Source organism: Notechis scutatus, chromosome 5 (genome assembly GCF_049901735.1).
Source record: "Notechis scutatus isolate UNSWTSFEM ecotype Mainland chromosome 5, rNotScu1.2, whole genome shotgun sequence".
Taxonomy (NCBI): Eukaryota; Metazoa; Chordata; class Lepidosauria; order Squamata; family Elapidae; genus Notechis; species Notechis scutatus.
Window position 1 is genome coordinate 8965884 of NC_142013.1, and position 27645 is coordinate 8993528.

A 27645-nucleotide genomic window follows, 5' to 3' on the forward strand; every position below is an offset into this window, starting at 1 on the left:
TTATATGTCAATTTGTAGTTCAACCATAACTCAGGGTTAACGTTGTGATGGGCTTCGTTGAGGCCCTGGAAACCAGCAGTATTTTGCATCTCGTTCTTATTTTCCTTTGCTCCACAGTAGATCAGTGGTTCTTAATCTGTGGTCTGCAGACACCTGGGAGACCGTAATGTTATCATAGAAAGTCCTTGAAGGCTTGAAGAGATGTTAATCTTGAGGTAACTCCTGGGTGTCTGTGGCCATGGTCTCTGGCCACAAAATATATTTGAAGAGGGTCTATGCCGAAGAAAAGATTGAGAGCCATTGCAGTAGAATATATATACATATACATATACATATACATATACATATACATATACATATACATACATAAATACATACAGTACATATATGAATAGAACAGAACAGAACAGAATAGAATAGAATTCTTTATTGGCCAAGTGTGATTGGACACACAAGGAATTTGTCTTTGGTGTATATGCTCTCAGTGTACATAAAGAAAAAATAAAATACATTCATCAAGAATCATAAGATATAATACTTAGTGATAGTCATAGGTTACTAATAAGCAATCGACTCATGCTAGGGAACAAATAAAACAATATAAATTGTAAAGATACAAGCAAAACGGTTATAGTCATAAGTGGAAAGAGCTAAGTACTAGGAAAGATGAGAAGAATAATAGTAATGCAGACTTAGAAAATAATTTGACAGTGTTGAGGGAGTTAGTTGTTTAGCAGAGTGATGGCATTTGGGAAAAAACTGTCCTTGTGTCTAGTTGTTCTGGTGTGCAGTGCTCTATAGCGTCATTTTGAGGGCAGAAGTTGAAACAATTTATGTCCAGGATGTGAGGGGTCTGTTGATATTTTCACAGCCTTCTTTTTGACTAGTGCAGGATACAGGTCTTCAATGGAAGGCAGGTTGGTAGCAATTGTTTTTTCTGCAATTCTAATTATCCGTTGAAGTCTGTCCTGTTGGGTTGTAGAACCAAACCAGACAGTTATAGAGGTGCAGATGACAGACGCAATAATTCCTCTGTAGAACTGGATCAGCAGCTCTTTGGGCAGTTTGAGCTTTCTGAGTTGGCGCATAAATAACATTCTTTGTTGTGCTTTTAATATATAATATAAATTATAAATATAATTAATACATTTTTCTTTTAGATTCATGTGAACAGTATATTGTCTTGATCAGTTTGCTTACAAGTAGTAATATTTATCCAATTTCTAATCTCTATCTCTATTATCAAGCCATTGATCAAACAAGTTCCATGTTGAAAAATATTCTGTATCTTCTTTATCCTTTATCTTTAATGTCAGCTTATCCATTTCTGCACAATCTCATTTTAAAAAAAAAAATACTCTCTCCTTCTGTAGGTATTTCCTCATTTTTCCAGTGCTGTGCAAATACAATGCTCACTGCTGTCAAATCATGGAATATTAAGTATATAGTCCCTTTATCATACTTTTCGGGTACTATGACTAATTTTTTTTTTTTCTGGTTTGTAATCTATGTGTTCAGTAGATGATTTCTAAAGTGATGATGCATGCATGAATTTTCCACTAGATGTCACTAACTCATCACAAAAGCAGAACATTAAGCATCTGGGAGCAGAGATTTGGATCCTCGATATTACATTACAGTAATAGATCAAAGATTAGGGTGAATCATTAGAAGGGACCTTTGAGGTCTTCTAGCCCAACCACCTGTCCAAGGCAGAAGACCTTATACCATCCCAGACAAATGGTTGTCCAAATTTTTTTTGGAAAACCTCCAGCAATGGAGCACTCACAATTCTGGGAGACAACCTGTTTGTCTGATTACAGGTAGTCCTCAACTTACAAGTCATTTAGTGGCCGTTCGAAGTTACAACAGCACTGAAAAAAAGTGACTTATGACTGTTTTTCACACTTACGACAGTTGTGGCATCTCCATGGCCAGGTGATTTGCATTTGGAGGGTTGACAACTGATTCCCATTTATGATGGTTGCCTGTGATCTCCTTTTGCGACCTTTTGATGAGCAAAGCCAATGGGAAAACGTGATTCACTTAACAACCGTCTTACTAATTTAACAGATGCAGTGATTCACTTAAAACAAATGTGCCGAGAAAAGTCAAAAATGAGGCAAAACTCACTTAACAACTTTCTCCCTTAGCAACATAAATTTTGAGCTCAATTGTGGTCGTATGTTGAGGACTACCTGTACTGGAAGGCAGCTATCCTGTCACCCCTAAACCTTCTCTTCATTAGACTAGACATATGAGGCTCCTTTAACTACCCAAGATGTATCCTTAAAACATAGGCAGAAGCCAGGAAGAGCCGCGGTGGCGCAGTGGTTAGAGTGTAGTACTGCAGGCTACTTCTGATGACCATCGGCTGCCTGCAGTTCAGCAGTTCAATTCCGACCAGGCTCAAAGTTGACTCCGCCTTCCATCCTTCTGAGGTAAGTAAAATGAGCGCCCAGATTGTTGGGGACGACAGGCTGTCAACCACTCAGAGAGAGCTGTAAAAGCACTGTAAAGCGGTGTATAAGTCCAAATCCTATTGCTATTAATCTTTTTCTGGGTTGTTCTAACATCTACCAAAAATGAAACCAATAATTTACACTTAGTTGCACATCCAATGCGGATTACATTTTGAGGAACTAGAACTAAGGGGTGTTACTTCTACTTTTTCTAAGGAATTACAGAAAATCCTCCCCTATTGCCGTCAAGATTTGGTGAAGGAAATGAAGACTTGGTTTAAACTGGCTGCTTCTTTTGAAAAATGAGGTGCTGTTACTGTTTGGTTTATTTGATTTATATGTATATATCTATAAACTATTTTGCTCAACTCTTTCTTGATTAATAACATTAATTATTGCACACACACACTCACAAATAAGTCACAAATTGTCAGGACTCTTGCTCATTGTGCAAAACATTGTAGCATCCTTTTTATCTTAAGCTCCCCAATGCAGCTTCTCCCCTGGATATTAAGAACAGATAGAATAACAGAGTTGGGAGGGACCTTGGAGGTCTTCTAGTCCAACCCCCAGCTCAAGCAGGAGATCCAGTCTCTTTTGGGAAGCTTCCAGCGATGGGGCACCCACAACTTCTGAAGGCAAACTGTTCTACTGGTTGATTGTTCTCACCATTAGGAAATGTCTCTTTAATTCTAGGTTGCTCCTCTCCATGGTTGGTTTCAAAAGTGTGTCATTCAACAGGTTCTGACCAGTTCTGGAGAACCGGTAGTGGAAATTTTGAGTAGTTTGGAGAACCAGCCATTCCCACCTCTAACTGGCCCCGCCCCCATCTCTTCTCTGCCTCCCAAGTCCCAGCTGATTAGCTGGGTCTTCTTTGGTTGCCCTGCCCAGGAGAATGGAGCTGGAAAGCAGGTTATTGGGGTGAGGAAGGAATGGGGATTTTGCAGGAAACTTTTGCTGAACCAGTAGTTTTTTAAAAAATTGAATCCCACCACTGGTTGGTCTCCATCCGTTGCTTCTTGTCTTGCCTTTTGGTGCAACGGATGGAAACTAAGAACACGCAAGCATTTAAGCACCAGAGAAATTGCAAATTGTACACTACCCAGAGCCCCTTGTTGAGGGAGATGGGTGATTAAGAAGTGTGAAATGTACACAGCTATCTATCTATCTATCTATCTATCTATCTATCTATCTATCATCTATCTTATCTATCTATCATCTATCTATCTATCATCTATCTATCTATCTATCTATCTATCATCTATCTATCTATCTATCTATCTATCTATCTATCTATCTATCATCTATCTATCTATCTATCTATCTATCTATCTATCTATCTATCTATCTATCATCTATCTATCTATCTATCCTATCTATCTATCTATCTATCTATCTATCTATCTATCTATCTATCTATCTATCTATCTATCATCTATCTATCTATCTATCTATCTATCTATCTATCTATCTTATCTATCTATCTATCATCTATCTATCTATCATCTATCTATCTATCATCTATCTATCTATCTATCTATCTATCTATCTATCTATCTATCTATCTATCATCTATCTATCTATCTATCTATCTATCTATCTATCTCATCTATCTATCTATCTATCTATCTATCTATCTATCTATCTAAACAAATAAACAAACTCTTTTCCCCCCTGTGGAATAATTGCAGGATCAGTTCATCATCATGCATTAAAATAAACAGCCTGCACTTTCTGCTTGAGGGACATTCCAAGACAGCTTTTCAATTAAATTTCAGGAAGGACATGTCACTTCCTTGGGGAAGTGGGAGTAGACCTCAGGAAATTAGCTAATGGTTAATGTAAATAGAAAAGGCTTTGGATTCTCATAACAGGCTCTGCATTGAAGCCGGATTACCGATTTCCCTTGCGTTGAAACAAGTAAAACTGTACAAACTGTTTGTTTGTGTGAAGAAAAACCTGGCGAACTTTATACCTTGGTGTTTTAAAAGGAGGCTGCATCCTTAAGTGCTGTTTTGGCCAGCGGTCAAAAACTTTGCCCTCGTGAACTATACGATTTCAGCAGAGAAGAGACTAGCCCGTAGCTGGAATCCCCGTTGGGGGGAACGGGTTTGCAATCAGACGTTTTGGGGTTATTTCCAGCAAGGTTAGACTTAGAGGAATGAGAAGAGGGACATGAGCCAGGGAAGGAACAGTTTGAGGGCAGGATAACAAAAAAATTTTTGAGAGGCACAATTGTCCTCTCCACAAAGATTGTTCCCAGGTTTCTTATTGCAGTTGTTAGGTATACACAGAGGTGGGCTTCAAATATTTTAGCGACTGGTTCTCTGCCCAGTTGCTGGATGGGCGTGGCCTAGTCAACATCCTGCACCATGGTGTGTGTGGGGGGGGGCATTTTCACCCTCCCTGGGGTCCATAGGCTTATTGTGGTTCACCGGCAGCCAGTGCAAACGGCAGCGGAATCGGACAGTGGGGAAGAAAGGGGACCAGTCAGGGAGTCTGGAACTGACTCGGACGAGGGTCCTGCATCTGATGCAGGGATGTGGCCAGGACCATCTGGGAGTGGGGTGCTGCCTCTGGAGCTTTTGGCGTCTGGCAGCAGTGAGGCAGAGGAGCCAGGGGAGCCTCTTCCCAGTGCGCGTGTGCACAGAGCTGCTAGAAGGCGAGAGCAGCTGAAGCAGAAGGGGAGACTCGGGAGTAAGGCTGGGAGTTATCCATAAGGGATAAAAGTCTGGCCAAGATGACGAAGCCTTTGCAGGAAGCAAAGTAGTTCAATCGGTTCCAAGTCATCCTGAAAGCTCTTTATACTTAGGTTGGTTTCTTTTCTAGTGAATTTGATACTTCTGTTTTGGCAGCACTTCACAGAGAGCAGCTGTGAAAGGTGTGTGGTTATCTTGGGGGACGGTTTGAGCTTAATTCCGGCTGGGAATGAAAGATATTCCCTGCAATAAAATAGGTTTTGTTTTTAAAACAAGTTTGTGAATAATGACTGTTTATGAAGCCTAGGTCAGAACAGGCGAAAACGGCCTCCCCAAGGCTCTGGTCCCATTTCCAGCCTTCCTGAACTTCTGGGAGGCCCATTTTTTGCCCTCCCTGAGCCTCTGCACTTACCTCGCATGCAAAATCGGCCGTGTGGGGACTCCTGGGAGGGGCGGGGCCAGCCAGGGGCGGGATTTGCAGGTTCACTGAACTGTGCAGAATCTTAGCTAGAGGATCTCCTGAAGCCGTGAGAACCTGCAGCAGCCCACCCTAGGGTAAAGAATCCTTGATTTGCAATCATTTGCTTAGAGACTTTTTGAAATCACAAGGGCACTGAAAAGGTGACCTATGACTATTTTCCAGTCATTTATGCAACTTCCCCATGGTCACGTGATCGAAATTTGGACCCTTGGCAACTGACTCATATTTATGAGTGTCCTGGGGTCATGTGATCCCCTTTTGCGACTTTCTGACAAGCAAAGTCAACGAGGAAGCCAGATTCACTTAACAACTGCAAGGATTGACATAACTGTGGCAAGGAAAGCCATGAAAAGGGTCAAAATGAGCTACGGTGGCGCAGTGGTTAGAGTACAGTACTGCAGGCTACTTCTGCTGACTGACGGCTGCCTGCAATTTGGCAGTTCGATTCTCATCAGGCTCAAGGTTGACTCAACCTTCCATCCTTCCGAGGTGGGTAAAATAAGGACCCAGATTGTTGGGGGAAAGAAGCTGATTCTGTAAACCACTTAGAGAGTAAAGCAGGGGTCCCCAACCGCCGGTCCGCGGACCGGTACCGGGCCGCGGAACAAGCCTTACCGGGCCGCTGGTTGCTAGGCGCCGCCATCTTTTTGGTAAAGCGCTTCGGTGAGCTTTTCCGGGTAGAAAGCTCACCGGAAGCACTTTTCGTCAAAAAGATGGCGGCGCCAGCGCTCCGTGAGCTTTTCCGGTAGAAAGCTCACCGGAAGCGCGTCAAAAAGATGGCGGCGCCCAGTTGACGCCGGTACCGGGCCGCGGCGCCCAGCTGATGCCGGAACCGGGCCGCGGTGTCGAAAAGGTTGGGGATCCCTGGAGTAAAGCATTGTGAAGCGGTATAGAAGTCTAAGTGCTATTGCTATTAGCCAAGGGAGAGAGTGTTGTATGAAGACACTTCCCTAATCATGAGGCCCAAAGGGCATGGAATGCTGTAACCTTCCCGCTGAAGTGGTACCTATTTATCTACTTGCATTTGCATGCTATCAAACCACTAGGTGGGCAGTAACTGGAGCAAGGAACAGATTGCCCATTCAAACATGCACACAATATCAAAATGTGCATATATAAGGACAAAGCTTATGACATGACATGACACCTTTGTCATTATCTAAATTACCTTCTTCTTCTAAAGCAACTTCTGGCTGCTGAACTCCCCAGCTCTGCTATGGGGAAACCGTCCAAATTTTTTGGGGTTCACAGCATAATTAAATGACTTTTCCCTATGGAGGCTATTAAAGGTAAAGTTTGCCCTTGCATATATGTGCTAGTCATTTCTGGCCCTAGGGGGCAGTGCTCATCTCTGTTACAAAGCTAAAGAGCCAGCACTGTCCAAAGACATCTCCATGGTCATGTGGCTGGCATGATTAAACATCGAAGGTGCACGGAACACTGTTACTTTCCCACCAAAGGGGTCCCTATTTTTCTACTTGCATGTTTACATGCTTTCGAACTGTTAGGCTGGCAGAAGCTGGGACAAGTAACGGGAGCTCACTCCGTTACGCGGTGCTAGGGATTCAAACCACCGAACTGCCAACCTTTCTGATCGAAAAGCTCAACGTCTTAGCCATTGAGCCAGTGCATCTCTTGGAGGCTATTAATGACGTCCAATGTCCAATGATGGGAATCAGAAGGGGACGGATGATCCTTGAAGTCCCCCCCCCCAACTCTGGCTGCAGAGTAATTTTTTAGTACGCTTTTCCGCGATAAGCAACCACGTAGAGTGCCCAAAGTTCCACAATTCTTCTTTATTGTGACTTAGGATACAAGATAACTCATTACCACGTCACACGCTTTAATAAAACAAAAAAAATTATTTTGATACAAAAATTAAATAGGAAGGCCTTCTTTTTTGTACAACGATAAATTAAGAAATTTACAGTAGACATAGCTATTCCTCTGTACAATTGCTGACAAATGTCCCTCCAGCCTCACCCCCAATTGTGTCCATTTTAATTTAACAGAAAACAAAAAACAAAACCGGGGTAGAAATTCTCCGCAGTAACTTGTCTTAAGACACGTAACGTAAAACATGTACCTCTGTGTCACAATCTCAGCCGGTGCTGGCCAACCTGAAGTTAGGTGTCGATGAAATCGCCCATATCTTTATTTTACAAGCGTTAACAAGGTTTTATTTTTAAAGGAAAAAAAAAATCTCTGATAATATAATAGAAAAAAAGACGTGGCCGGAATCACTCCAGAAAAAGAAAACGGTGGGAGAGGAACGAAGTAAATATGCTTAAATTGTAACTTGGACAGGGGATTAAAAACATTTGCATGTGATTTAAGAGCGAGCAGGAATACAATTGCGATTCAGTGGTCGATTGTTCAACGTGTCATGTTCCACGCAGCAGCCAAAGAAAGTGGAAAGCACTCCCAGAACAAATGGGTTGTGTCATTGCAGTGCGCAGGAGGGCTGTGCATTTTTTAAAAAGTGTTCCTGTATATTCAATCTACTCCCTCCCCTGCTCTCCCCATCCAACTAAAGACGTCAATGAGTTGGCCCCAGTCACCCTCCCAGGTTGCTTAAAAATAATTGCAGGAAACATTTCTACACAGGGGCTCCCGACTGTAATCTGAATTAGACCATCCAGTCTACCGAGGTCAGGTTCCGGTGGCTCTACTCCTTGAGTATTTCCAAGCCCCCTCCCCTTTGCACCTTTCAGATTGTGACAAAGGAGGCTGCCTTCTGGACAACAAATGGCATTTCCACGAACTTTTTATTCGTATAGATGTTGGCAGGTATTCGTAGAACAAAGATACACCAATGTGGCCATCTCATCCTACAGTGGGTGTGTAACCATTTCATGCTAAGATGTGGGGTGGCAATATGTTTCGAAAAGATATCATCCACTTCATATCTTTGCCCGCTCTGGCTCCATAATTTTGTAATTTGCAAATGCAAAGTAAAGCTGATGACCAAAGAAAACCCCACACTTTTGAGCTTGGCAGCAAATTTACAAACGAGGAATGGTTTGCTCTATTACAAATAACATTTTTCTCCTACTTAGAAATGAGTACAAAACATTGGCCATTTAAAAATGCAATTTAACGATCAGATTTCCTTTTATTTTTTTTTTTTAAAGTTCTTCAAGATCAGAGGTCTCCAAACTTGGCAACTTTAAGACTTTTGGACTTCAAGTCCCAGAATTCTGGGAGTTGAAGTCTACAAGTCTTAAAGTTGCCAAGTATGGGGACCCCTGTTCAAGGTAAATGTTTTTTAACCTCTGCAACTTTAAGATGCGTGGATTTCAACTCACAGAACTCTCCAGTCAACAAGTTAGGATTACCGATTGAATAATAAAGGGAAAGAAATTCCTATTCAGAAATGAATAAAAAAACACAGGCCATCTAAAAAGGTAGTTTGGTAATCAGTTTTTTTTAAATAAATAGTTCTTCAAGATCAAGGTTTTTCAACCTCTGCCACCTTTAAGGTGCACAGACTTCAATTCCCAGAATTCCCCGGCCAGCAAGCTAGGATTTCCTATTGGATAATAAAAGGGAGAGAAACACCTGTGAAACGTTAGAAGCCAAAAATAATGCCAGGTCTTTCCAGGCATCAATCCTGTCCCTCCTATAAGCACGCTCAAAAGAGGCTATTTTACAATTCTTCAAAAGAAAAAAAGAAAGAAAAAAGCAGGTGTAGAAAGTCTGTTTTAACTACAGGTAATCCTTATTTTATGACTGTAATTGAACTCCTACATTCGGTTGTAAGTTATGATGGTCATAACTTACATAATGGGACCACACCTGATTTTACATGCTTTTTCTTTTGCGATAGTGTTTAAGCAAACCCATTGTTCAACCGTGAGATGGGAAGCGGAAATCCATGCCAATTTCCATCATAAAACTCGAAAATCGTGGTCACCTGACTGTAGCAAGGTGCTGAAAACGGCCATAAATGCAGACTGGTTGCCAAGCAACCAAAATGCGATCATGTGACTAGGGGTGGCGGCAGGACAGATATCATAACTTTGCATTTCAGGTCACAAGTCCCATTTTGGGGGGTCCATTGTAACTTCGACCCAAGGTCGTAAGTCGAGGTCTTGCCCTTGAATCAAAAGAAAATAGAAGCCCCTCCAGTCAAGAAAATGAAGTAGAAGGTCTGGCTTTGTGACCAGTCGTTTTGTGAGTTGCGAGAAGCAGAGAACGAAATAGGTATTTACGCATCACTTCTCCCCTAATCCCACCTGGAAACTGTACAAGTTGTTGTGTGTTTCAACGAGAGCCACACATGGCAGAGCAGGCTGCAACTTTGCAGGTTAAAAAACAACAACCACCCATTCCACTATTACATAAGGTAGTCCTTGATTTCTAACCATTTGTTTAACAGCTGTTCGAAGTTACGACGGTGCTGCAAAAATAATGATTTAGGACCGGTCCTTGTTTTTACAACTGTCGCAGCATCCCCAGGGTCATGTGATCAAAATTTGGGTTGCTTGGCAACCAGCATGTATTTATTAAGAGTTGCAGCATCCCGGGGGTGGGAGTACGGAGACACGTGATTGCAGTTTCTGACCTTCCCACAAGCGAAGTCAATGGTGGAAGGCGGATTCACTGAACAACCATGGGAGTTATTTAACAACCAGGATGATCCACTTAACGGCTATGGCGAACACGTTTATAAAATTGGGCGCAGTCCACTTAACGACTTCCTCGTTGGAAGTTCCAGTCCCAATTGTGCTTGTTAAGTTGTGGACTGTTTGGAGCTGAATACCCTTCAGGCTGACAGCAGACAATCCTTACCGTTAAAAGGTTTTATTTATTTGTTTGTTTATAAAAAATTATTGGCCGCCTGTCTTACCAGACAGTATCTGTTGTGGCCTGTCGGCCGCTGGCCCCTCCAGTGAATCAGAGGAGGAGGCAGCGTGGGAGTCAGGTCAGCATCAGGGTAACCTGGGGGCTCTGAGGGAGTGGAGCTGGCAGAGAGAGAGAGAGAGAGAGAGAGAGAGAGAGAGAGAGAGAGAGAGAGAGAGAGAGAGAGAGAGAGAGAGAGAGAGAGAGAGAGAGAGAGAGAGCCGCCCGTCAGCCCTCAGATGGAGTCAGCAGCCCCCAGGTCTGGTGGTGGCTGATGAGGAAGAGGAGGAACAGCTGGGTCCAGTGCCGGATGCACAGATGCGCAGAAGGCAGAGGAGAGGAGAGCAGTGGAAATCTATGGGCCGGTCCTTGGGACGGAAGAGCCACCACTGCTAGCGAAGCCCACCCTAGCTCTGGGGATAAAAGGCAAGGGAAGGAGATGAATAGATGTGGCAGACAACTATTCATCTCCATGCCGGACAGGCTTGTTAGCCTGTGAGAGAAACTGTTTGCCACGAATGCCGGCATTCCTAGCAAAGGAATATTTTGAGTTCACGTCAGAGGGTTTGTTGGGTCAGAACAGTAACTATGAATACAAAAATATTCACTGGTCTGCCCTGCAAAACTGGGCTCATGAAAATACTGTTTTTTGTTTTTTGTTTAACCAGTGACTCAAGGGCTGATGGAACTAGTGTTGTGTATGAAAGTAGGAAATCCTCTTCAGGTGGAGGGGGAAAAATTAAGAATTAAACCAGCTTCCCAACCAGCTGAATTCCCCAACGCAAAAGCCTCCCAAGGCAGGGGTCTCCAACCTTAGCAACTTTAAGACTTGTGGACTTCAACTCCCAGAATTCTTCAGCCAGCTTTGGAGACCCCTGTCCCAAGGGTTCACAGCCACCAAAACTTCTTCAGGACAGGGTAAAGAACAGAGCCACCCAATTCTTAAAACTTCATCCATCTTCTGCATTTTATTCTCTCTCTTTTTTTCCTTTTAAGGATAAAGGAATTTTATTTGATTTTATTTATTTATTTATTTATTTATTTTAAAAGGCCACCCGGATATTCCTTTGACCAAAAGCCCCCCCCCCCAAAAAGGCAAACACACTCAAAGTGAACCTTTCCCCTATTTTTTTTTGGGGGGGGGGGGGTTCAGAGGGAGTCAGCTGTGCTTCCCCATCACACACCCCACCTTTCCGGGGCCTGGGGAATGTCCCCTTAATTGTAACCGACACACAAATTATGCAGCCGATCTGTGTGGATGCAAAGCTGCCAAGGAACGTAACGTTTTAGTTTGCCCAGACTGGCGTCAACGCAGATACAATCGAGTGCAGGGTGAAACATATTAAGCCTTAATTGCTTTTAATGCCAGGGGTCTCCAGCAGTGGGGCAGATTAGCTTACCGGGTTGAAGGAGTGGGAGGGGGAGAAAGAGAGGAAAGAGAGAGAGAGAGAGAGAGAAAGAAAGACAGAAACGCAGAACAAAACCGGGCTTTGAAGAGAGACAATAGTGAGAAGTGGCTTTGCATTCCCCCCCTTAGCTCCCTGTTGCATACAGGCGTCCTTTAGATAAAGACTTTCAGATTTGGGGATGGTAGAAAGGATCCCCCAAATAAGCCAGTGGTACCTGAAATCCAAGCTGGATGACTTCAAAGAGGAGAGGAAGATTCAGAGGTGGTGAGAGATCCCAGGGCTATCACTTATCCTGGGAAGTCATTTTTAAAAAACCTCATTAGGTGGCAATAACAAACCACACACACACACACACACACACACACACACACATATGTACGGTATTCAGCTTTGTTCGGGTATTTTCCCACATCATTATAGTTGTGCTTTTAAAGTTGTAGCGACGTTTCGGCAGAAACTCATCTGCCATCCTCAGGCTTGTGTATTGTGTCCGTCCGTGAGTCAGACTTTCACAGCAGACACAATACACAAGCCTGATGATGGCAGATGAGTTTCTGCCGAAACGTCGCTACAACTTTAAAAGCACAACTACAATGATGTGGGAAAATACCCGAACAAAGCTGAATACCATACATATAAATACCCGTGAAAACTTAAGAGAATATATATGTATATATATATTTTCATGGATACAGGTATGTAGGTCTAGGTGTGTTCGGGTCTTTTCCCGTGTAAGATTAAGAGTATCCTGGTGACGTTTCGGCGAGGTCCCACTCGCCATCCTCAGGCTGGTGCTTTCGGCTTCATGCTTGTGCGAGCAGTGTGTGATCGGAGCTGCCGTCTCTCTATAAATACTGGTGGTGGGGGCTGGTGTGCTGGGCTGGTTGGCTGCGCTGCTGTCTCTTGATTGGTAATCATATATATATATACATATACATATACATATACATATACATATACATATACATATACATATACATATACATATACATATACATATACATATACATATACATATATATATATATATATATATATATATATATATATATATATATATATATATATATATATATATATATATACAGAAGATATTAGAAACACCAATCAAGCAGAACACAGCAAACTCCAATAAACACAGACCAAGACTCCTAACCAATCAGGATGAAGAAAAAAACCATTCTAACACAGCAGTAGGCTAGCACCAAATTTAAAACAGAAACGGCTGTGAAAGCCTGCCTCACAGACAAACACAATACAGAAGCCTGATGATGGCAGATGAGATTCTGCCGAAACCCGAACAAAGCTGAATATATTTGTTTTGTAGATTTTCACGGGTACAGGTATGCAGGTCTTGGCATGTTCAGGTCTTTTCCCGTGTAAGATTGAGAGTATCTTGGCGACATTTCGATGAGGTCCCACTTGCCACCTTCAGGCTGGTGCTTTCGGCTTCATGCTTGTGCGAGCAAAGCGTGATTGGAGCTGCCGTCTCTCTATACATACTGGTGGCGAGGTGTGGTGTGCTGGCTCTGTTGTAAGTGGGCTGGCTGGCTGTGTTGTCATTTCTTGATTGGTTGATGGAGTTGATATTTGCAGATTGGTTGGCTTTTTCATAAGAACCTATGTGGCTGAGGTACTGGCTGTGTGTCTATCAACCTCCTGTGTTGTAACAACCTGGGTAAAGGGCTCTGTGATGACCTTCTGAGTTCAGGAAAATCTGATGTTCAGGAAAAGACTTGAACATGCCAAGACCTACATACCTGTACCCGTGAAAATCTACGAAAACACACACACACACACACACACACTGCCGGGAGGGTGGGATCTCCACATGCAATGGGTGAAAAAAATCAGGAATCTGGGCCAAGTAGTCCTCGAATTATGACTACCATTGAGCCCTAAATTTCCCATTGCTGAGCAAGATACTTGCTTGGCTGAGTTTTGTCCCATTTTACGGCCATTCTTGCAACAACGATGGAAGTGAAGCACTGCAGTTGTGAAGGGAATCTGGCTTCCCCCGTTAACCTGGCTGGTCACAAGGTCACAAAAGGGGATCTCGTGAATCCCGAAACCCTGCAACTGTCATAAATATGAAGCAGTTGCCAAGCGTCTGAATCGGGGATACTTGCAACGGTTGTAAGTGTGAAAAACAGTCGTAAGTCACTTCGGTGCTGCTGGGATTTTGAACAGCCACTAAGCGAATGGTTGTAAGTCGAGGACTTTCTGTACAGGTAGCCCTAGACTTACAACAGTTCATTTTGTGACAGTTCAAAAGTTACATCTCTTCACAACACCATTGGCTAGTTGGTATTTCTCAACTTTGGTGCTTCTAAGACAGGGGTGTCAAACCTAAGACCTGCAGGCCACATCTGGTTTATGGAGTGCTTAGATGTGGCCAGTGGAGCCACCTTAGAACCAGCTAAAGATCAGTCCATGGTGCCCTTGCCAGTCAAAATGGCGCTCGGGAAGGCCACACACATCCCTCACAGGCTCCATTTTCAGCTGCGATGGCCTCCTGCAGTCCTCTGCCAGCGAAAAGGAGCTCAGGGCAGGCTGCAAACTCTGTTTTCACTGGCAGACAGCTACAGGAGGTTGTCATGACCAAAAACGGAGCTGGGGGGAACCACGCGCACCCCTCCCGAGTCCCATTTTTGCTGGCAGAGGGCTATCAAAACAAACTACTAGCAAAAGTGGCATTTTGATCGCAAGGCAAGGAGGCATTGAGAAATTCCTCTGGAGACAATGTCCCACGCCCTGTCTGGGCCACCACATGTGCCCCCGACACAAATGACATCGAGCCGGCCATGCCCACGCCGGCCACGCCCACACCCCTGACCCTGCGAGGTCAAACACAACCCTGATGCAGCCCTCAATGAAATCGAGTTTGACACCCCTGCTCTTCTAAGATGTGTAGACGTCAACTCCCAGAATTCCCTAGCCAGCATGCTGGCTGAGATATTCTGGGAATTGAAGTCCATGCATCTTAAAGGGACGAAGGCAGAGGTGATATTCAGCAGGTTCTGACCAGTTCTGGAGAACCGGTAGTGGAAATTTTGAGTAGTTCGGAGAACTGGCAAATCCCGCCTCTGACGGGCCCCGCCCCCATCTATTCTCTGCCTCCCGAGTCCCAGCTGATTGGCTGGGTCTTCTTTCATTGCTCTGCACAGGAGAACGGAGCTGGAAAGCAGGTTAGTGGGGTGGGGAGGGAATGGAGATTTTGCAGTAACCTTCCCCTGCCATGCCCACAAAGTCACACCACGCCCACAAAGCCATGCCCACAGAACCGGTAAAATTTTTGAATCCCACCACTGGACCAAGGTTGAGGAACACGAAAATAGGCCCCAAAAGCTTAATTTTGAAGAAGCTATTTAAAGCACAGCAATGGGTATTGAGAAATTCCTGCCTCTACCCTTACCCTCTTTGAGAATAAAAATCAGCTAAACATTTTAAGCCGTAAGCTCTGCAAAGGAAACACCACATATCGGATGCCTTCAGGCCTCCAATTTGGAAAAAGCTGCCAGACATTTGTTAAAGCAGGGATTTAGTACCAAAAAAAGGAAGAATTGTTCCATTTCTTGGAAAATGTTAAACTCCCGCCTCGATAGCTGAGGCTAAAAGTTTAATTCCTGAGGCAAACTTCCGCCAGCAACTTTTTTAGTGGCTGTGTGAGACTTGAAAGTTAAATTAAGAAGTTAAATAGATGCATTATGCTTCAGGTTTTTTTTTTTTTTTTTTTAAAGGAAATAACTTCTTCACTTCTCAAAATTTTCCCCAGAACATTAAATCTATCTGTTGCCCCTGCAGGGTCTCGTGATATCATTGCTATCCTCTTGTGATGCTAGGAGGTTAATCTTGTTTAGTAACTGCTGCTACTGAATAGAAAAACAATCCTGCAGCTATTGTGCTTAAAAGTTTCGTGGAACTATTGGGTTTTAAAGTTTCTTGGTTTTTTTTGTTTCTCCCGCAATGAAATAAATCTATCAAAGCAAGGGTTTGGTGGATTGGATGACCTTATCTCTTGCATTGTGACATCTTGATGTCATTTGGGGGTCATCCTGATTAGAAACACATCCTGTTTCCATTCCATGTTTGTTTCCTTAGCTCAAATGCAGCCTGAAACCTTAATCGGGGTTTTTTTTTTTAGTCGATGACGCTAAAGGCAAATTGACTTCGCTTGAATCTCAAGACCTTTTCTCTGATCTGTCTCTGAAAGAATTCTGCAGAATTCCAAAGATTGCACCCAAAAACTGCAACTTTCTGCAGCCTCCAAGCTTCTTGGGCATCACTTCTCCAAGTGGAGAGAGAGACCTCGCATTCAGAATTCCCTTGACACCGGCCATTCTCTCCAAAACTTGCAAGAAATTCCTTCCTCTCTCCATTTTGCTCTCTTGCACTGCTTCATACCAGACAGCGATAAATGTGAGTCAGAACAGGGCAAGGGGAAGAAAAAAAGGGAGTGAGAGAAGAAGGCACGCTGTGCGTTATCAGGAGGTGCAAATGGCCAAAACCACCGCTTGTTGATAGACACCCAAGAGGCTCTACTCTTTATCTTCACAACTTTGTGAAGCCACTGCAAAAAAAAAAAAAATGTGCTTTTTTTTTTCCACCCCTCCCAGCCTGGCTGAGCTTCCTTTGCTGTTCTCCTGTCCTCCTTCAAAATTTCTCCAAAAACTCAAATGTTTCTCAATAAAGGATTTGTTCCAACGCTCCCGCTCCAGAGGCTGCTATCCCATCAGCTCCTCCTGCATTGGGGAGGCGAAGAAAAGAGAATTTGACTCTCCCTGTCTTTTCTTTTATACCACTGTCTCGTTTCCTTTCCCAGGCTTCATCCACCCATCTGCCCTCTTGGCTCCCCGTTTTACCCTCCCCGAATTCACCAGTCTATTGGAGCACTTTTGCCAAGTGTGCAGCGTCTTGGCCGACCAAATCCACATGCCAGACGTGATGCCCACCAGGAGGGACATGAAAATCTTGAGCATCTCCACAGCCATGTTGGAGGCATCCGCGGAGTAGCGGAAGACCCCCCAGTTGGAGATCTCATAGAAGTAACAGGCAATGACGCAAGTGGCGGGCACGGTGTAGAGCACGGAAAAGACCCCAATCTTCACCATCAACCTCTCCAGCTTGTCTGTTTTGGTCCCGTCCTTTTGGAGGTTGGACCTGATCTTGAACAAAGCCACCAAGCCGGCCGCAATGAAGAGGGTCCCGATGACCAAGTAGGTGAAAAGGGGAGCCACCACAAAGCCCGTCAAGGCGTCAAGGTTTTGGTTGCCTACGTAGCACAGGCCCGTCAGCTCATCCGCGTCGACCAGCCTCATGATCAGGATGACGATGGTCTTCACCGCGGGGATGGCCCAGGCAGCAATATGGAAATACGAGCTGTGCATCTCGATGGCCTCGTGGCCCCATTTGAGCCCGGCAGCCAGGAACCATGTCAGGGTGAGGATCACCCACCAGATGGAGCTCGCCATGCCGAAAAAGTACATCAGCAGGAAAATGATGGCGCATCCGGTGTTCTTCAGGCCCTCCTGGATGAGAACAGGTTCTACGGCCTCATCGAAGTCACAGGAAATCCTTTCTCGGCCTACGGTCAGCCGGACAATATAAGCGATGCTATAAATATTGTAGCACATGCTCAGGAATATGATGGGCCGCTCCGGATAGGAAAACCGAGTGGAATCGATCAGAAAGGTCAAGACCGTGAAGGCAGTAGAGATGAAACAGAGGCTCGCCCACACAGCCATCCAGATGTCGGTGAAGGCCTTGGCGGACCGGCTGTAGAGGCCTGCATCGTAGCCGCACTTGAGGACGCAGCTCAAGCTTCTCCGGACCCAGATGTATTGATCGGAGTTCAATCCAACACTCTGGCATTCCTCCCCAGGGTGCAAGGGAGCCTTGCTGTGGAGGGGGATCTCTTCGTCTCCTGGCCCTTCCATGCACATGTGATTGTGGTCATTATGTGGGGGGAATTTGCTGCAGTTCAGGTTTTCTGGCCAGGAGAACCCAAATTCTTTCAGGACCGGCTCGCATCGCCTTTTGACGGACAGGCACATGCCACTGCAGGGGCCGATCGGGATGTTGATTTGCTCGGTGCACATGGGGACGTAGACGGAGCACAGGAAGAACTGGAGGAGGGAGGGAAAAAAGGACAAACTTCAGAAAAGGGCGTGCAAAATTATCTGCTACAATGTCCTACCAGTCAATGACTACTCCAACTTCAACTACAACAATACAAGAGCGCACAATAGATACAAACTCAATATAAACCGCTCCAAACTCAATTGCAGAAAGTACGACTTCAGCAACAGAGGGGTCAATGCCTGGAATGCACCACCTGACTCTGTTGTTAAATCCTCAAACCCCCAAAACTTTAACCTCAGACTATCCACTATTGACCTCACCCCATTCCTATGAGGTCTGTAAGGGGGCGTGCATAAGCGCACCATCGTGCCTCCCATCCCTGTCCTATTGTCCCCATTTAATTGTACCTATTTTCTGTATTTTTATTCATGTTCATACTTATACCTATTATCTTGTAAGCGATTGACAAATAAAATAAATAAAATAAAATAAATAAAATCTTCTCAATGTTTGGCATTCTGGACTTATCTGTGTTTCCTTACTTTGGCTACTTTAACAAGTGTGGACTTCAACAAGCGTGGACATGGCTGATGGAGAATTCTGTGGATTGAAAGCCATACAAATGTAAGTCAAGGGTTACCTGTATAGAAATCAACAACCAGGGACAAAAGCCCATCCTTTGTCTTCCTTAACATAGGTGGGGGGTTTTGTGTACAAAACCAGATCCAACGAAGCTAAACCGAAATCTCCAATCCAAATATGGAGGTGACTCCTACTGGTGTAGTGGACTCGCCCATGTATTTTTCTTGGCAACAGTGATTGGCTATTACTGGAACGTCTTTGCAGGTTCCCACCTGGAGAGCCAGTTTGGTCTAGTGGTTAAGGCACTAGGCTAGAAAGCAGCAGACTGTGAGTTCGAGTCCCACCTTAGCCAGTTGGGTGAATCTGGGCCAATCACCAGGAGATGGTGATTTCTAGTCCCGCCTTAGGCTTGAAAGCCAGTGAATCTGAGCCAATCACCAGGAGATGGGAGAGGCTTGAAAGCCAGTGATCTTCACCAGGAGATGGTGATTTCTAGTCCTGCCTTAGGCTTGAAAGCCAGTGAATCTGAGCCAATCACCAGGAGATGGTGATTTCTAGTCCCACCTTAGGCATCTCAACCCACCTCACAGGGTTGTTGTTGTGGGGAGAATGGAGGAGGAAGGCATGTTGGATATGTTTGTCGCCTTGAGTTACTTGTAAAAATAATAAAGGCGGGATATGGATAAATAAATAAATAAAATCAGCCCAGGTTGAACCAAATTTCCAGCCTCGGTGCTCCTGCTGTTTTCCCATCCAAATATTAGCCAGGTTCAACCCTTCTTAGCTTGAGTGTATCAGCGTATCCAAGAACGACAGGACAACAAAACTCAAGCTTCTTTCCCCCATTAAAAATGAGAACTGAAAGATTCTGGGTTCTACCCAAACTTTCCTCCCCTCCAGCTATGCTCGCTCACCACAACAAAGCTAAGATTAATGCAGGCCTGTTAATTCACCGCATCAAACACGATGCTGTTTTTGAAGAAAAAAATATTGAAATATACCCTTTTTTAAAGGGGAGAAATTCAATGAAAGTGATGCCAACATACCACTGCTCCATCCCAATCAGCTGGGACTCAATGGGAGGCAGAGAATAGATGGGGGCAGGGCTAGTCAGAGGTGGGATTTGCCAATTTTCTGAACTACTCAAAATTTCCGCTACCGGTTCTCCAGAACTGGTCAGAACCTGCTGAATACACACCTCTGGTCGTAAGTGTGAAAAATGGTCATACGTTCACTTTTTTCGGGGTCGCTACAACTTTGAACAGTCACTAAATGAACTGTGGTAAGCTGAGGACTACCTGTACTTTGACAGGAGACACCAAGAAATCCAGAGGGCTGAATGGAAAAAGGTAAGAGGTTAGATCTGAGCGCAGAGTCAGGCCATGCTTTCAGTCTCTGCACCCAAAAGGAGATATAAATTGGTTCCCACCCCTGTTTTATGCAAACTGGAAAACTTGTTAACATCTTACCACCACCTCCTAAAAAAGCCACCCAAAACTGGTGCATTCTAGCCGCTAGCAACAAACAAATAAACCGTTTACGTGTCCAAGGAGTTGGAAAGCTTTATTGCAGTTTCAGATGGCTAATTATTAATGTGGGCTAGAAACATGCTTGAATGCATTTGACCGGCGAAGCTGTTTCAAATGTGTTTTTAAAAGCCAGAGTTTATTTAGAGTGGCCTAAAACTGAGTCACTGCCTGTTTTTCTCCCCCTGCAGTTTCGTTTTCATGCATGTTCAGTGGAAGGGATTTCGCCTCCATTAAGGTGAATAACATATCTGACATACTTTACAGCAACTGCTGGTTTGTCTTTTGTTTATTAAATGTCAATTCGGAGCACCCACTCTGGTGTCAAGAGCTGAGTGCGGTTGACTAAATTCCTGAGCTACCTGAGCAAACAGACACTCTTTGCAGGGATAACCTGCCAATCTCCTAAAACAAACCTGAGATTTTCTTTTCAAGACAAACAGCTTTTTTTTGGCCTCTGTGTGCAAATTGAGAGACAGACAGACAGACAGACAGACAGACGGAGGAAGGGAGACAGAGAGAGAGAGAGACAGAGAGAGACACACACACACAGAGAGACACAGAGAGAGACACAAAGAGAGACAGAGAGAGAGACAGACAGAGAGACAGAGACAGAGAGACACAGAGAGAGAGACAGAAAGAGAGACAGAGAGAAGGAGACAGAGAGACAGAGACAGACAGACAGAGACAGACAGACACACACACACACACAGAGGGAGACAGAGAGACAGAAAGAGAGACAGAGACAGAGAGACACACACAGAGAGAGACAGAGACAGAGAGACACACAGAGAGAGACAGAGAGACAGAGAGGAGACAGAGAGACAGAGACAGACAGACAGACAGAGACAGACAGACAGAGACAGACAGACACACACACACACACAGAGGGAGACAGAGAGACAGAAAGAGAGACAGAGACAGAGAGACACACACAGAGAGAGACAGAGACAGGGACAGAGAGACAGAGAGATAAAGAGAGAGAGAAAGAGAGAGAGAGACTGGCAGAGAGGGAGAAGGAAAAGGAGAAAAACTTTAGAAAGATTGTATTAAAGCTTTGCAAAAAAACCATCAATCCACCAGACCTTTGTGGATTTAGTTGTTATTGTAAGTCTGTTTCTTATCTTGGCAGATTCACACCCAGTGGAAAACTTTGCTACTGCTCTTCCACTTTGCCCTTCAGTTTTCACTCCAGACAAGAAAATGTGTTACCACCATTCCTTTTTTTAAACCTGCTACCACAGGTAGTCCTTGACTTCTGACCACAATTGAGCCCAACATTGCCATTGCTAAGTGAGACAGTTTTTCCCTGTTTTACGACCTTTCTTGCCACAGTTGTTCAGTGAATCACTGTGGTGGTTAAGTTAGGAACACTTAAGTTAGTTAAGTGAATAGTCAGAAGGTCGCAAAAGATGATCACATAACACTGGACACTGCAACCATCATAGATATATGCCACTTATCCAATTTTGCCACATGTCCAATTTTTATCATGGGAATGCTGCAACAGTGCAAAAAACCCAGCAGTCACTTTTTCAGTATCTTGTAACTTTGAATGGTCACTAAACAAAAAATTGTTAGTCAAGGACTACCTGTACAAAATACTAAAAGGATAGTAGAGTCAGAAGAGACCAAGATCATTTGTTAAACATTCACTAACTCTGCGGCTTTTAATTTTCTCACTTAAATCTTCCTCACAGGGGTGTAAATTTCCCTGAGCTAATACTTAGGACTCTTTGAAGAAAGGAAGGAAGGAAGGAAGGAAGGAAGGAAGGAAGGAAGGAAGGAAGGAAGGAAGGAAGGAAGGAAGGAAGGAAGGAAGGAACAGAAAGAAGTAGAAAGGGAGGGAGGAAGGGAAGAAAGAAGGAAAGAAGAAGAAAGAAAGAAAGAAAGAAAGAAAGAAAGAAAGAAAGAAAGAAAGAGAAAGAAGAAAGGAAGGAAAGAAGGAAGGAAGGAAGGAAAGAAGGAAAGAAAGAAAGAAAGAAAGAAAGAAAGAAAGAAAGAAAGAAAGAAAGAAAGAAAGAAAGAAAGAAAGAAAGAAAGAAAGAAAAGGAATTTATCAATCTTGGCTCTATTTCTGGTCTTCTTCACACACCTGAGATGTGTGTCTTCAAGTTGGCTGTTAACTTCCTGGAGCTATTTTTGGAAAACAACAAGACTTAACTAACACAAGGAGCAAACCATGAAGAGAAGGGAAGGGGGAAGAAGATGGAATTAAGCACGGACCTGCCACCTGCTCTCTTTCGAAAGATCAGATTTTCTAGCAGAGCTTGACAAAATTCAAGCATTCATTAGGCTATCTGAAATGTGTCAGCTTTGCACATTTCTCTCCATGATGACAAAATATCATTTATTAAATAAATTTACAAAGCCATCCAATTTATTCACACACAATGACTCCATGACTCGCACGCCACACAAATGTCACTTTCCTTGCTATGATTTTCATCACAAACATTATACGCTGTGGTGGCACAGTGATTAGAGTGCAGTACTGCAGGCTACTTCTGCTGACTGCCGGCTGTCTGAAATTTGGCAGTTCGAATCTCACTGGGCTCAATATGGGCAATATGCCGACTCTGTAAACCGCTTAGAGAGGGCTGGAAAGCACTGTGAAGCGGTGTATAAGTCTAAGTGCAATTGCTATTATTTGCATTTTATTATTTCCCCTCCCCTCTTCGAGGGACTGTCATAAAGAAAGGGGGGGTCAACTTATTTTCCAAAGCACCAGAGAGGGCAGGACAAGAAACAGTGGATGGAAACTAATCCAGGAGAGAAGCAACTTAGAACTAAGGAGAGACTTCCTAACAGTGAGGACAATTAACCAGTGGAACAACTTGCCTCCAGAAATCATGGGTGCTCGCATCACTGGAGGTTTTTAAGAAGAGTCTAGATTCTAGACAGTTACCAGTTTGAGATGGTATAGGTTCTCCAGCTTGAACAAGGGGCTGGACTAGATGACCTCCAAGATTATTCTATTCCTATCCTTATTCTATTCTATTCTATTCTATTCTATTCTATTCTATTCTATTCTATTCTATTCCTGTCTTATTCTATTCTATTCTATTCCTTTCTTATTCTATTCTATTCTATTCTATTCTATTCTATTCTATTCTGTTCTGTTCTGTTCTATTCTATTCTATTCTATTCTATTCTATTCTATTCTATTTATTCTATTCCTTTCTTATTCTATTCTATTCTATTCTATTCTATTCTATTCTATTCTATTCTATTCTATTCTATTCTATTCTATTCTATTCCTTTCTTATTCTATTCTATTCTATTCTATTCTATTCTATTCTATTCTATTCTATTCTATTCTGTTCTATTCTTTCATATTCTGTTCTGTTCTGTTCTGTTCTATTCTTCTATTCTATTCTATTCTATTCTATTCTATTCTATTCTATTCTATTCTATTCTATTCTATTATTCTATTCTATTCTATTCTATTCTATTCTATTCCTTTCTTATTCTATTCTATTTCCTATTTCTATTCTATTCACGAGATCCCCTTTTGCAACCTTCTGACAAGCAAGTCAATGGGGAGGCCACATTCACGTCACAACTGTATTATTAACAACGATGCTACTGACTTAACAATTGCAGGGATTCACTTAAGAACGGTGGCAAGAAAGATTGTTAAAGGGGCAAAACTCACTTGAGTGGCTCACTTAGCAACAGAAATTGGAGGCTTGAGGTCGTTACATCGAGGACTTACCCGTACACGATATGGGTCTCACAGGCAGTCAGGGAAAAGACTTACAAAGTGAAGACATTTCTATGCTGGGTTAGGACAGTCTGGGTTCATGAATTGAGATGCAGGCTGTCTGTCACAGGTTGGGGATACACTGAAGTTTACAGGTCTTCTGGAAGGTCCCTTTCCTAGAGTCTCACCCAAGCCAGGTGCCACCAAACTATGACGCTTATTATATCAATGCACACCTATTTTGCTGGAGATATATCTGAGTGCAACCGCCACCACTCCAGGATTGCAACCCGCCGGTAGAAACTAGGAGGTTGATGTTGAGATTGGGTGAGCCTCCCTTCCTGCACACACACACACACACACACACACACACACACGTGCAACACAACTCACAGTGAGGACAGAGGTCCCTAACCCAGTCCCAATCTTATTACACTATGTGACCTTGTTGCATCACACGCTGGCCCTGTCCGGTCCTAGCTCCTCGGAGTTCTGTTTCCCTACAAGCCTTGCTTGCTTTCTTTTCCATGCCCTCTGGCACGATTCCAAGCTTGGAATTGGCTTCTTTTTTTACACACACACACACACACACACACACACACACACACACCCCTCCCAGCCAGAGCAACACACTGTTTAACTACTTCACTTAACCCAACCCTGATTCCCCATTGTAATTCTGATCTCCAGCCAGGGAAGGGGACCCCAACCTCTACCGCGCCCCCTCCCAGGGCAGTCCTCTTTGCCAAGTACCCTTTCCCTCTCAGTACACCTGATCCCCCCCAAAGCCTCCTGTCTGGAAACACCCAGGAGTGGATTAAGCACTCCACTCCTCTGGAGAAAAGCATTGTTTTGAAAGGAGCAAAGAGGAGTCATCGTGGTTCTTTCATGCCCGTCATGAATAGGGTTGGTTGGGCTGTTCCTTGCAAAGTTTCACAGGAGTCTGCCCAGCCTCCCTTTTGAATCCCCCCCCCAAGCCTTTGGAAACAGCCCCCCCACCACCCATCCACCAGCAGAAAGACAGCAAGATCTCAAAAGAAGGTCTCAAAAGAAGATCTCAAAAGAAGAACGGACAGGGCTGTTCTTATCAACCAGGGATGGTCGCAGCCTTTCCAGATCTCAGAGAAGTTGGCCCCCCATCCAGAAGATGAGATTTTCAAACTTCTTCCTTGCGACTGTCTACAGGTAAGTCCTTGACTTTACGCCCACCATTCAACCTCCCAAGTTTCGGTTGCAAAGTGAGACGTTTGTTTAAAGTGAGATTTGCTTCATCTTAACGACCTTTCTTGTCAGAGTTGTGGGGTGAAATCACTGTGGTTGTTAAATGGGGGAAACACAGTTTTTTAAAGTGAATCTGGTTTTCTCACATTGGCTCGGCTTGTCGTAAGATCGCCAAAGGGGATCCCATGCCCGTGGGACCCAAGGACGGTCCCCAAGGCGAGGCGGTCCCCAAGCGCCCAGATTTTTGATCACGCGACCATGCGACAGGCGTAAGTCCGAAAAAAATGGTCACCAGTCCCTTTTTTTTCAGTACCGTTGTAACTCGGAGCATTCGCTATATAAGCTGTGGTTAAGGCGAGGACTACCTGTAATTCCCAGATAGACTCAACTTTGCAGACTATTATTCCCACAACCTCTTTGACCCAGTTGGCTAAGGAGTTTTCTGGGTTAGTAGCAGCCTGAATTGGTCAAGCAAGATGACTTCAACGGATAATTAGAACTGCAGAAAAAACAATTGCTACCAACCTGCCTTCCATGGAGGACCTGTGTAGAGCACGAGACAAAAAGAGGGCTGTGAAAATATCTACAGACCCCTCACATCCTGGCCATAAACTGTTTCAACGCCTACCCTCAAAACGATGTTATATAGAGCACTGCACACCAGAAGAATTAGACACAACGCCATCACTCTGCTAAACAAATAATTCCCTCAACACTGTCCAACTATTTAGTAAGACTGTATTACTATTCTTCTTCTCATCCTTTCTAGTACCTATCTCTTCCCACTTATGACTATAACCATGTTGCTTGTATCTTTACAATTTATATTGTTTTATTTGTTCCCCAGTATGATTTGATTGCTTATTAGTAACCTCTAATTATCACTAAGTGTTGTATCTTATGATTCTTGATGAATGTATTTTATTTTTTATTTTATGTACACTGAGAGCTTATGCACCAAAGACAAATTCCTTGTGTGTCGAATCAAACTTGGCCAATAAAGAATTCTGTTCTGTTCTGTTCTGTTCTGTTCTATTCTATTCTATTCTATTCCTATTCTATTCTATTCTATTCTATTCTATTCTATTCTATTCTATTCTATTCTATTCTATTCTATTCTATTCTATTCTATTCTTCTAATTCTATTCTATTCATTACTCTATTCTTTCTATTCTATTCTCTACTCTATTCTATTCTATTCTATTCTCTATTCTATTCTACTTACTCTACTCTACTCTACTCTACTCTACTCTCTACTCTACTCTACTCATACCATCTGCCAAAACGTGCACGGTTTAGTCGGGCAAAGAGAGCCACGAAGTCTTGGATGCAGGCAAGCACTACCTATGGCCTCAGCCGCCTTCTCTTCCCCTCGGACGTCTGAAAAGGCACTCAAGCACATGGCCTCACACGGGGTTCTTTTCGCGTCCTATCGTTCAGGGGGCGACTCTCAACCCATCTTCCCCCTTTAAAAAAAAAAAGTCGATCCACTTTCTTTTCTTTTTGCACCGAACTCTTCGCTCCGAAGAGAAGTGAAACTATACAGGCAGAAAGCGCCTTTAAAAAAACAAAAAAACAAAACACGACCTCGATCTTTGTAAGTCCAAAGGGCGAGGATCTCCACGCGGCTTACCTCGGAGTGAAGAAGGCACAGGCTCCACACCCTGCAGGATTTCCCCCCTTGGCATCCCAGCCAGGGAAAGTCAACCCGGCCCTACGTAGAAAAGCCAACCGACCCGGGAAGGAGAAAGTGGAAGTCATCCCGGGAGGGAGAGAAAGGGAAAGTCAGCCTCGGGGGAAGTGGGGGCGGGCGGCGGAGGCACCCACCTGCAGCTGGCTGGAGCAGCCGTACTGGATGAGCGGGGTGAAGGTGGTCAGTTGGAGCTCGGCGTCGGTCTGGAACTGGCTCCCCACCAGGTTGGGCATCTTGGTGACGTTGTAGCCCAGGTTCTGGCACATGGAGATGCGGATGGCATCGCAGCGGCGTTCCTCTTCCTCGCCGAAAGCGCCCGCCGCTTCCAGCGCCGCCAGAAGTCCCAGCAGGAGCAGCAGGAGCAGCAAACGCCGCCGGCGCCGGGCACCCTTCTGCCCCGCGGCCGGGCACATCGTCCGGGCAGGCAGGCAGGCAGGCAGGTTGGCCGCCAACCCCTGCCCGGCTTCCCAGCCCTTGCCGGAGCAGGAACCGAGAAGGCTTCGCCGCCGCCGCCGCCGCTTCTTTTCCAACCGTCCCTCCCTCCCTCCGGATCGCCGTCCGTCTCTTGCGCCGTGCGCCCAGCCGAGCGCGCTTCTGGCTTGGCCGCCGGCGCAGGGCGCTGTGACACCAGGCGAGGCGGTGCTCCGGGCTGGGCGAGAGGGCGGCGCCGGGGCTGCTGCTCCCGGCGAGGAAGGGAGAGAGGGAGGGGCGGGCGAGCGAGCAAGCAACCTGCCCAGGGGAGGGGAGGCCTCGCTTTTCGGACCGCCCACCCGCCCCCCTCTCCGCCCCGCGGCCTCTCAAGCGCCGGCCGAGGGGGGAAAAAAAAGAAAAAAGAGGGTCGACGAGGAAGCCGAGGCGTTCCTTGGGAAGGAGCTGGCAGCCTGGGCTTCTTCCCGTGCTGCCGGGTGGCCTCGAGACCACGGGACGTGTGTGAATGCCG

At 44.6% G+C, this 27645-nt stretch overlaps 1 protein-coding gene across 1 annotated transcript; it reads right to left on the reverse strand.

Moving 5' to 3' along the window:
• Positions 1-15313: 15313 nt before the first annotated feature.
• Positions 15314-27371, reverse strand: FZD4 (frizzled class receptor 4). The gene is made up of 2 exons (XM_026680507.2): positions 26840-27371; positions 15314-18021 (listed from the first exon to the last, which is right to left on the reverse strand). Exons 1-2 carry the CDS (start codon positions 27116-27118, stop codon positions 16690-16692), a joined length of 1611 nt encoding a protein of 536 aa, XP_026536292.1. The 5' UTR covers positions 27119-27371; the 3' UTR covers positions 15314-16689.
• Between the last annotated feature and the right edge of the window lie 274 nt (positions 27372-27645).

What these genes read in the sequence shown, in the direction of transcription:
- FZD4 (XM_026680507.2), bottom strand. Translation starts at nt 27,118, where the DNA reads ATGTGCCCGGCCGCGGGGCAGAAGGGTGCCCGGCGCCGGCGGCGTTTG. An exon ending in GCTGCTCCAGCCAGCTGCAG is followed by an intron (nt 18,022 to 26,839) that starts GTGGGTGCCTCC and finishes TCCCTCCTCCAG; the next exon opens with TTCTTCCTGTGCTCCGTCTA.